General features: G+C 40.4%; 1 protein-coding gene across 3 annotated transcripts in view; it reads right to left on the bottom strand.

Annotated features, from left to right (window-relative positions):
- Positions 1–9,381, bottom strand: part of rinl (Ras and Rab interactor-like) — a 15,509-nt gene extending 6,128 nt beyond the window's left edge. The window contains exons 1-6 of one of the 3 annotated variants that reach the window (XM_020586849.1): positions 8,079–9,381; positions 7,695–7,860; positions 2,820–2,931; positions 908–980; positions 526–614; positions 279–361 (exon numbers count right to left, since the gene is read on the bottom strand). In XM_020586849.1, coding sequence (XP_020442505.1) covers positions 279–361; positions 526–614; positions 908–980; positions 2,820–2,931; positions 7,695–7,860; positions 8,079–8,080 — 525 coding nt within the window. In that variant the 5' untranslated portion in view covers positions 8,081–9,381. The other 2 variants (XM_020586840.1, XM_020586859.1) reach the window with 2 other exon arrangements.
- Positions 9,382–9,826: the final 445 nt, after the last annotated feature.

The raw sequence follows: 9,826 nt of genomic DNA, 5'->3' as shown, positions 1-9,826 counted from the left end.
CTGATGAGCAGGGCTGCTGAATGGGGAGAACACTGGGTCAGTTGTGCTGGGCCCTTGGGCACTGGGGGCCCCCAGAAGGACCCTCTAACCTTTAAATAATCTACCGGAATAATTTATCAAAAGTACAAATTTGTGGAAACTTTATATAGTATTCTTGAGTCACATAAAAGCTTGTTATTTTTATCCTATTAAATTTTCCTGGACATAGTTTCCAAAACACAACCTGTACTTTCTCTCTCTCTCACACTCACACACACACACAGAGTAGAAAGGCCTACTTGGATGGAGCACATCACAGTGCTTGGCTCCCAGTGGGTCATTTCATCAGTCTGCTGGTTGGCCGGTGCACAGAGCCAAGTTTCTACATTCGAAAGGAATCATAAGTCAGTTCTTTGTTTAAAAAAAGATGTTTTCAAAAACAGATCAACTGCCATTTGGTTACTGGAAACAAGTCAAACTCAAAAAAGTCTGTACAGATTCAAAAATACTTTTTCTGTGAGAAGACAAACATATGAAAGAACTCACTGGGTTCAAGCTGAGAGAGACGATTTTTGCTCTTGTCAGCTGCACTGTAGATCCACTGAGGAATAGACAGACAAACAGCCAACACATCCCTAACACAGAAGAAGATATGACAGAGGTAAACTTGGTAGATTTAAAGAGGTTTGCAAATACACTGAATTGGCCACAGTCCTGTCAACGTCTAAGCATTTTCTGTTTAGGTTTTTAACTGAATTTCAAACTAACATTTTTAAAAACTGAGTCAGGATGTTTCCTGGTTAGCCAGAGAAAGAAAGATTTACAGATTAGAACAATGGCAGCACCATGCAACAGCTGTGCAAAAGTAGGTTATACAAGTTCAATCACACGCAACAATTAAGACATCAGTGGTACAGCCGGTTCTTACCTGGTCAGAGAGTAGAAGAACACCAGCTGAGCCAAGTCAGAGAAAGACAGGCGTGACTCCGACAGTTGGAAGACTGAGACAGACAGAGTGGGTAGTCAGTTTCATTTTTAAAATGTTCTCTTGAAAATTATACATTCCCGTAAAGACGCAAAGCTTGTAACAGGAAGGCTAAAAAGGGGATTTAAAGATAAGTCAGTGTCATATTTTTACTATTAGCCATCAAGTTTTTGCCGTCATGTGGTTTCTAATGCTCAACAGTGCTGTTGCAGGTCAGAGGTGTCATTATCTCTTCAGCCTGTGGTTAAGATACTATATTATACCACATGCATCTATCCTGTAATACAAGTATCGAGGCTGTGTGCACATCAAATTAGAAGTAGTGCTGTCAGTTGATTAAAATATTTAATCATGAATAATCTCATGATTGTACATAATTTGTGATTAATTGCAAATTAATCACTTTTGTTTGTTGTAAAGTAACTAAGTACATTTACACAAGTACTGTACTTAAGTGCAATTTTGAGGTATCTGTACTTGAGTATTTTCCTTTCCTGTTACTTCATACTTAAATACATTTTAGATGCAAATATTGTACTTTTTACTGCACCGTATTTATAACTTTAGTTATTAGTTACTTTTCAGAACAGATTAATAGAAAAACACAGTACAAAACCTCGATCTATGGTGGAAAATTCACAAGCTACGATGCAGTAATTCAAATTAAATGCATACAAGCTGGTTTAAACCAGTTCCCTCTTTACCAGCTGCAGCATTAAACGTGACGTACAGAGTAATGGATCAATAATTATAACAGTGATATGATGTACAGGAATGTGAATGTGCCGTTCTGCATAATGAATACTCTAAGTATGTTTTGACGCCAATATTTTTACTTAAGTAAAGGATCTGTTTAAATTACTTCTTCCACCACCCATTCTAAATGTACCTTAAGAGATCCCGAGGTAACTGATGAGAGAAGTCCAGTAGTGTCCGGCGAGCGCAACTGTGCTCATCTGTCCCAAATTCTCCTCCAAATTATCGTTCTCGTCTTCATATAAATAGTGGTGGCTCTCGAAGGTAATTCACGCGCAGTCTTTGGATACGATGCAAATTATTTCAAGCAGACCTTCGTCCTCCACAATGTCAATCACCCTGAAAGCTGTAAACGCCAATTCCGCTATCGCTGCTTAAAGTTTGTTGCTTGCAGAGTTGTCCAGGCGTCTCGGTTGCAAACTATCCAGCGTGGTCTGCCTTTGGCAAAGGGGAGGAGCGCTCTCTGCATCAGCTGTGTGCTTAGCCAGCAAGTGGTGTTTGGGACTCGACGTACTTCGGTGGAAACTCATTTCATACATCAACAGTAAATGCAAATAACTGTGGCCTAGTCAACAGAACCGTCTGCCAGGGCTTTAAAGCTGAATTTGCCATTCAAAACACCTCATTCTCTATCAGTTTCTGGTGCTGCATGGCTTCCTGATTTCTGAAACTATGTGGCGGGTTGAGGGTCGATCATAATCATAGAACGTGCGTAATTACGCGTCAAAACGTTAGTGGCGTTAACAGCGATTTGCCTTAACTCACTATGGAGTTAACCTTGACAGCCCTGAGGTAAAAATTACAGTTGAAGGAACCGGAATTTGCATTTTGAAAGTGTCCTGGAATTGTGTGCAGGTGTTACCTGTTCTCACCTGTAACAGGTTCGTATTGCAGGTACGCGCCAAAGCGCCAGTAGCAGAAAGTGGAGCTACCGGACATATGACGCTATTGGGTTACGGCAACTGTCATTCTATTCAGTTTTAGAGGAAGTAATGACTCAAAGTAATCACGAAAAGTGACTCACGGGGAACTCAGTGACTGGATCACACACAGAGACAGAAATATTGTAACTACATGTTTGCACATGGCTGGTACATACCTGTCCCTGTGCATTTGATTTTATAATCAAGAACGGCTTCACTGTCTCCCCCAGCAGACACACACAACAGGCTGGGCTGAGACGTCACGGAGTCCCGCACAACCAGGAAACTCTGGCAGGAGACATGCACACGGTGACTCATTTCAATAGCTGTGTGCTGAGCAGGAAGACATTCTCTCTTAAAACGAGTGACAGGTTACACAGTCTACTTTCGTGGCAGCGAGGCAGCACAGGGAGAGAAACAATGAGTGATGACAGAAAGCTGGATGGAAATGAAAACAGATGAGTTAACATGTGTAAAACAATAACACTGTCAGTAATTCTATGACAAAACTTAATTGACTTGATCTTGAACATTAGTCATGGTGAAAGGTTGTTGATAGGACAAATTAAAGCTACATAAACAGCACCTCATAAGGCTCTAAGGAGGTTGGTTAATACTGCCTGAGTGACGACTCCAAGTGATATATTAGTGATGCTTTTGCAAATGTGTTAAAATTAAAGAATTAAATATTAATTTAAATGCACATATATTCTGTGGATTACATGTATTAACTTTTATCTTAATGATTTGATCAGCTTCTTCTAGCCTAGATGCTCTTAAACTGTTCACCTCAACTCTCTTCAACACCACCACCCAACAGTTATAGCCAGAAGATAAGCAATGTCTACTTTTTAGTAATACAGTCTAGGATGGTTTTGGGGTCCTTGTGCCAGAATTGAATTTTTTTCCTGCATAGATTCATGACTACCCATGAAAAGATGAGAAATTGCAGTTTGTTTCAATTAATTTGCACAATATTTATGGGAGGAAAGTAACAAGTCGTTCGTTTTTTTGCTTTGCATAATGGGGTCATACATCAACACTTATATCAAAGTTAGATCGATTTTGGCCAGGGGTTTTTAACAGATTGTGAACTAGGGACTACCACTAACTACTGACCACTGATGCATGGCGGATTGTCTCGATGGTCCTTGTTTCAGTCCTGGAAGTTACTTTGGCGTTTCTAAAGATACAGTGCCTTGCGAAAGTATTCGGCCCCCTTGAACTTTGCGACCTTTTGCCACATTTCAGGCTTCAAACATAAAGATATAAAACTGTAATTTTTTGTGAAGAATCAACAACAAGTGGGACACAATCATGAAGTGGAACAAAATTTATTGGATATTTCAAACTTTTTTAACAAATAAAAAACTGAATAATTGGGCGTGCAAAATTATTCAGCCCCTTTACTTTCAGTGCAGCAAACTCTCTCCAGAAGTTCAGTGAGGATCTCTGAATGATCCAATGTTGACCTAAATGACTAATGATGATAAATAGAATCCACCTGTGTGTAATCAAGTCTCCGTATAAATGCACCTGCACTGTGATAGTCTCAGAGGTCTGTTTAAAGCGCAGAGAGCATCATGAAGAACAAGGAACACACCAGGCAGGTCCGAGATACTGTTGTGGAGAAGTTTAAAGCCGGATTTGGATACAAAAAGATTTCCCAAGCTTTAAACATCCCAAGGAGCACTGTGCAAGCGATAATATTGAAATGGAAGGAGTATCAGACCACTGCAAATCTACCAAGACCTGGCCGTCCCTCTAAACTTTCAGCTCATACAAGGAGAAGACTGATCAGAGATGCAGCCAAGAGGCCCATGATCACTCTGGATGAACTGCAGAGATCTACAGCTGAGGTGGGAGACTCTGTCCATAGGACAACAATCAGTCGTATACTGCACAAATCTGGCCTTTATGGAAGAGTGGCAAGAAGAAAGCCATTTCTTAAAGATATCCATAAAAAGTGTCGTTTAAAGTTTGCCACAAGCCACCTGGGAGACACACCAAACATGTGGAAGAAGGTGCTCTGGTCAGATGAAACCAAAATCGAACTTTTTGGCAACACTGCAAAACGTTATGTTTGGCGTAAAGGCAACACAGCTCATCACCCTGAACACACCATCCCCATTGTCAAACATGGTGGTGGCAGCATCATGGTTTGGGGCTGCTTTTCTTCAGCAGGGGCAGGGAAGATGGTTAAAATTGATGGGAAGATGGATGGAGCCAAATACAGGACCATTCTGGAAGGAAACCTGATGGAGTCTGCAGAAGACCTGAGACTGGGATGGAGATTTGTCTTCCAACAAGACAATGATCCAAAACATAAAGCCAAATCTACAATGGAATGGTTCACAAATAAACATATCCAGGTGTTAGAATGGCCAAGTCAAAGTCCAGACCTGAATCCAATCGAGAATCTGTGGAAAGAACTGACAACTGCTGTTCACAAACGCTCTCCATCCAACCTCACTGAGCTCGAGCTGTTTTGCAAGGCGGAATGGGCAAAAATTTCAGTCTCTCGATGTGCAAAACTGATAGAGACATACCCCAAGTGACTTACAGCTGTAATCGCAGCAAAAGGTGGCGCTACAACGTATTAACTTAAGGGGGTTGAATAATTTTGCACGCCCAATTTTTCAGTTTTTTATTTGTTAAAAAAGTTTGAAATATCCAATAAATTTCGTTCCACTTCATGATTGTGTCCCACTTGTTGTTGATTCTTCACAAAAAATTACAGTTTTATATCTTTATGTTTGAAGCCTGAAATGTGGCAAAAGGTCGCAAAGTTCAAGGGGGCCGAATGCTTTCGCAAGGCACTGTATGATTATTCATAAGAAATAATTAATAAATGGAAATGTGTTTAACCTCTAGAGTCCCTGCGTCCTCATATGAGGACCGCACAGCTTGGGTTTCCAAAGCTCAGGACTCTAGAGGTTAAAAATAAATTGTGATTTCAGTGAAATTGCTTTATCAAATGCGTGATTTGGGACCACTTGCAGTGGCCTCACCATGGGGGGTGCGGACCACTGGCTGAAAACCTGTTTTACACAAAAGATTTCAGAATTTTTTTTTGTCTTTCGTAGGTTCAATGTGAGCAGGGCTAAATTGGAAAAAACTGTATTTTACCAAGGTCCAATCAGAGTTCAGCAACATTTGATTCAAACTGATGGCACTGAGTGGGTTGAGTTTGCTACCATGCTGCTGCCAATTAAATCTAACCAAACTACACTCACACACGTGAAACCAAAGCTTTTGAACACTTAAGGGCATTTTAAACAAACTAAATACTTTCAGTTCATTATAGATGTTTTTATTCATCTATAGTTTTCTACTGACATTCATAAAACGTCATTTTAACAACCATAACTGTAATGCCAGTCGATTATTTTTCACTGATACTGGTGTTTTGATGGCATAGATGTTCTAATGTAGAGGCTACAGGCCTGACCACATTGCCTTTGTTGAAAGCGTGACTAAAAGAGAATAGAGCTCTTGGTTGAGACATAATTAACTTCCCAAGCACAGCAAGCTAACGGTTCATATAGTTACATCACCTCAACCAAATTCAGAGGTGCTCACACTTTTGTACATGCACAAAGGAAGTGGCTTTCATGCTCACTTGTGCACCGAAACACAGACAAGTTCACTGCAAGTCACCGAACTTTGAACACAGACACACAACAGGGCAATCGAGATGTTATAGGAATAAATATTTCACGCAGTCACAACAATAACCTTCAGTCATTCAAGAATAAATTAAGTTGCACTTTCGTTAAATACACCCCGTGTAAATGGCTGCTTGTGCCATATCTGTAGAATGTGAATGTTTAGTGAGTGGTATGTGCCTTCGCTTCCTTTAGAAGCTTAATTATTTTATAGTTTAGATGTGCTTTTATTGTTCCTTTCTTGCACTTTTAAGGATGTTATTTCAATTTTGAAATTCCTTGTACAATGACAATAAAGACATTCAACATTCAATTCAATTCAAATTTTCGTTCAACATCTGAATTAAAAATTAACCACAATCAACTCGTCAGACTACAACCTCTATGACGTACAGCAGGGGTGACCAATCCTGGTTTTCCAACTATCACTGCCCTGCCCGCTGCTGATTACCTGGATCAGGTGTGTTCAGTCAATCAGAAGCTGGGCGATACCAAGATCCTTCGTTTCCTCACTTCTCCTTTGTTTAAGATTGCATCTCCTAGTTGATTGACTGAACACACCTGATCCAGGTAATCAGCAGCGGGTAGGGCATGGATAGTTGGAAAACAAGGAGGGCAGTGCCCCTTGAGGACCGGAATTGCCCACCCCTAGCGTACAGTGTTTCACATTAGAGTGCTCATGTAATAATTTTTTAAAGTCTTAGTTTTCCTTTGAGAGTTTCTATGGAATAAATGAAAAGCTACAATGTTCCACTTACTCACGCATCAGTGACTCATTGCTTCCAGTTAAAGTTTTGCATTTTTGGGTACTTATTTACACATCTTTTTTCCTTATAATAATCAAACACTTCTCTGTAATATGTTTATTTGTTCTACTCACAGCAGACGCATCCATTTGTAATGTAATTTCTCTGATATTCACACTTTTATTCAACGCTACTTCTACATTCAGTCCCAAAAGTACTGCGCTATCAGGTGTCAAAATAGAAAAAGGAACTGCTGCAGATTTGCAGACCAGTGTCCAGTTCGGCTCAGAACTGTTGTTACGGAAAGTGAAGCATAGTAGCATCCCTACAGTGTGTGTTCTTTATCCGTTTGCCACCCAGCTCAAAGTTACCGTACCATGAGGTCATAAAATATGAGCAGCAAACTAAGTTTTAGTGGGGAGGATGGTGTGAACTGGACTACCTAAAAAAAAGGACATGCAGAGAGACTGGGGAAGTGGAAATACTGGTGATGAAAAATGGAGACAAAAAAATGAGAAGAGCTCTTTCAAGAACTGAATAACTGAAACAGCTTTAGATGTAATATGACATCATACCAACAAAAAGACTGCCTGACTGATAATGACTGATGTCTTTACTGAAAGGGAGCACAGCTTACCCCAGCAGGAGTTCCAGAGATAGCGGCGTGAGCCCCCTCTCTATCCCACGGTGCCCCAGGGCACCAGGCCTCCTGACAGCCCTTTAGCTGCTCCAGTAGCGACAGTCTCCTCCTGCTGCTTCTCCATGGGATGGCTGTCGTCCCATTGACTGGACTGTGAACTGCCCTGGACACAAACATATGGACTCATTTAGGTGGTAACTCCTGAAGCCTTCTTGCTTTAAGACAAAAGGTATAATCACGAGTTTCATGTGAGATACAGCTTTGGGGGCATTCAGGTTCAATATCAAACACAAAAAACAATATATTTATGGCATGAAAGGGGTTAATACTTACATGAGTTGGGCTGGTTTAGTTACTTCATGTCCTAGGGTTAATACTTACATGAGTTGGGCTGGTTCAGTTACTTCATGTCCTAGAGACTAAAAATTGCTCCACATGTTGCAATCTTCTCGTTTTTTCAACTCTTCCTTTATAAACAGCACAAAGTGTTGCTTAAGAGCTCGTAGCACCAACAGATCTAAAATAGGAAGCTCACATGCTACCCAGACACACAAGAAGTTTCCTGGTGTAATTTCTAGAATATGCTTTATTTCAAAATTAATACAACTGTCGTACGGCTGCTGCACTTGGCTTCTTCTGCATCCTGCCCATGCTGGCATGTTTCATGTGAAACTGTTCAGCTGATCTATCAATGCCCCTTCCTGCCCCCCCCCCCCACACACACACAAAGTGTGGTAAAACCCAACTCTTTGCAGTGTGAACAATGAGAAGGCACGTCATGCTCTCTACAAAGCTTGATGTGCCTTTTTTTTCCTCCTCTCTGCAGCACCATCTCTGCCTTGCGCTCAGAGACAACAAATGATAAAAAAAAGGCAGGCAGCGATGCTGTTTCACCACAGATTTAAGATAATATATGGTGTAAAGTTTTACAGACTGTATCTTGCAGCTTGGAAGATATTCATACACAGATGCATAAAGTCAACTTTGAACCATAAGTACTTCTTTACCACACAGAAGGGTCTCATGTCTATTTTATTTATGGTTTGCTGGCTGTTCTACAGTCCAGCGTTTCATGGAAACCACAACTAGAGGTGTTGTTTACCTGTCCGCATTTCCATGGCAGCAATTTTCGATTCAAACTATTTTACATCTATGACATGAGCTGTGGCACGAAACAGGACTGGCAGTGTTAACCTGAAGAATCACACTAACTGCATGGCACTAAAGCAGCCAATCAAACACTGAGGATATCTGGTGGTTACTTTCCTATTCTGGCAAAGTACTTCAACCTTTCCACTGTGGAACTTCTGTAAGGGGAATACATGTGGAATAAATGATGACAGCAAAAACATCTAGATTGTGATGCTATAGCTAAGAGTCACAAGTTAAAATTTCAAAGGCCACAACCCCATGGCACAAAAATCTTTAAAGCCTATTTTCTCACTAAGCTTTTTTACTAATAGTGAAGTGGTCTTACATGAAAGCAAACATTTCTGCCAACGTTAGAACAGTTCTAGTCACATCAACTGCAAATGTTCAATTAAAGCAACTTAGATGTGATATCCTGTATTGTTCCGTTTGTGTGTGCATGTGGTGCAATGTCATGGCAGCTTATGCTGTCATTATTTAATTTGGTACATGTGTACAACAATATGTGTGCCTGACCAAATTCGCACCCCCAATGGTGAGGCCACTGCAAGTGGTCCCAAATCACGCATTTGATAAAGCAATTTCACTGAAATCACAATTTATTTTTAAACACATTTCCATTTATTAATTATTTCTTATGAATAATCATACAGTGCCTTGCGAAAGTATTCGGCCCCCTTGAACTTTGCGACCTTTTGCCACATTTCAGGCTTCAAACATAAAGATATAAAACTGTAATTTTTTGTGAAGAATCAACAACAAGTGGGACACAATCATGAAGTAGAACGAAATTTATTGGATATTTCAAACTTTTTTAACAAATAAAAAAACTGAAAAATTGGGCGTGCAAAATTATTCAGCCCCCTTAAGTTAATACTTTGTAGCGCCACCTTTTGCTGCGATTACAGCTGTAAGTCGCTTGGGGTATGTCTATCAGTTTTGCACATCGAGAGACTGAAATTTTTGCCCATTCCTCCTTG

Source organism: Monopterus albus, unplaced genomic scaffold (genome assembly GCF_001952655.1).
Source record: "Monopterus albus unplaced genomic scaffold, M_albus_1.0 scaffold8.1, whole genome shotgun sequence".
Taxonomy (NCBI): domain Eukaryota; kingdom Metazoa; phylum Chordata; class Actinopteri; order Synbranchiformes; family Synbranchidae; genus Monopterus; species Monopterus albus.
This window is presented reverse-complemented; position numbering and strand designations above follow the sequence as displayed.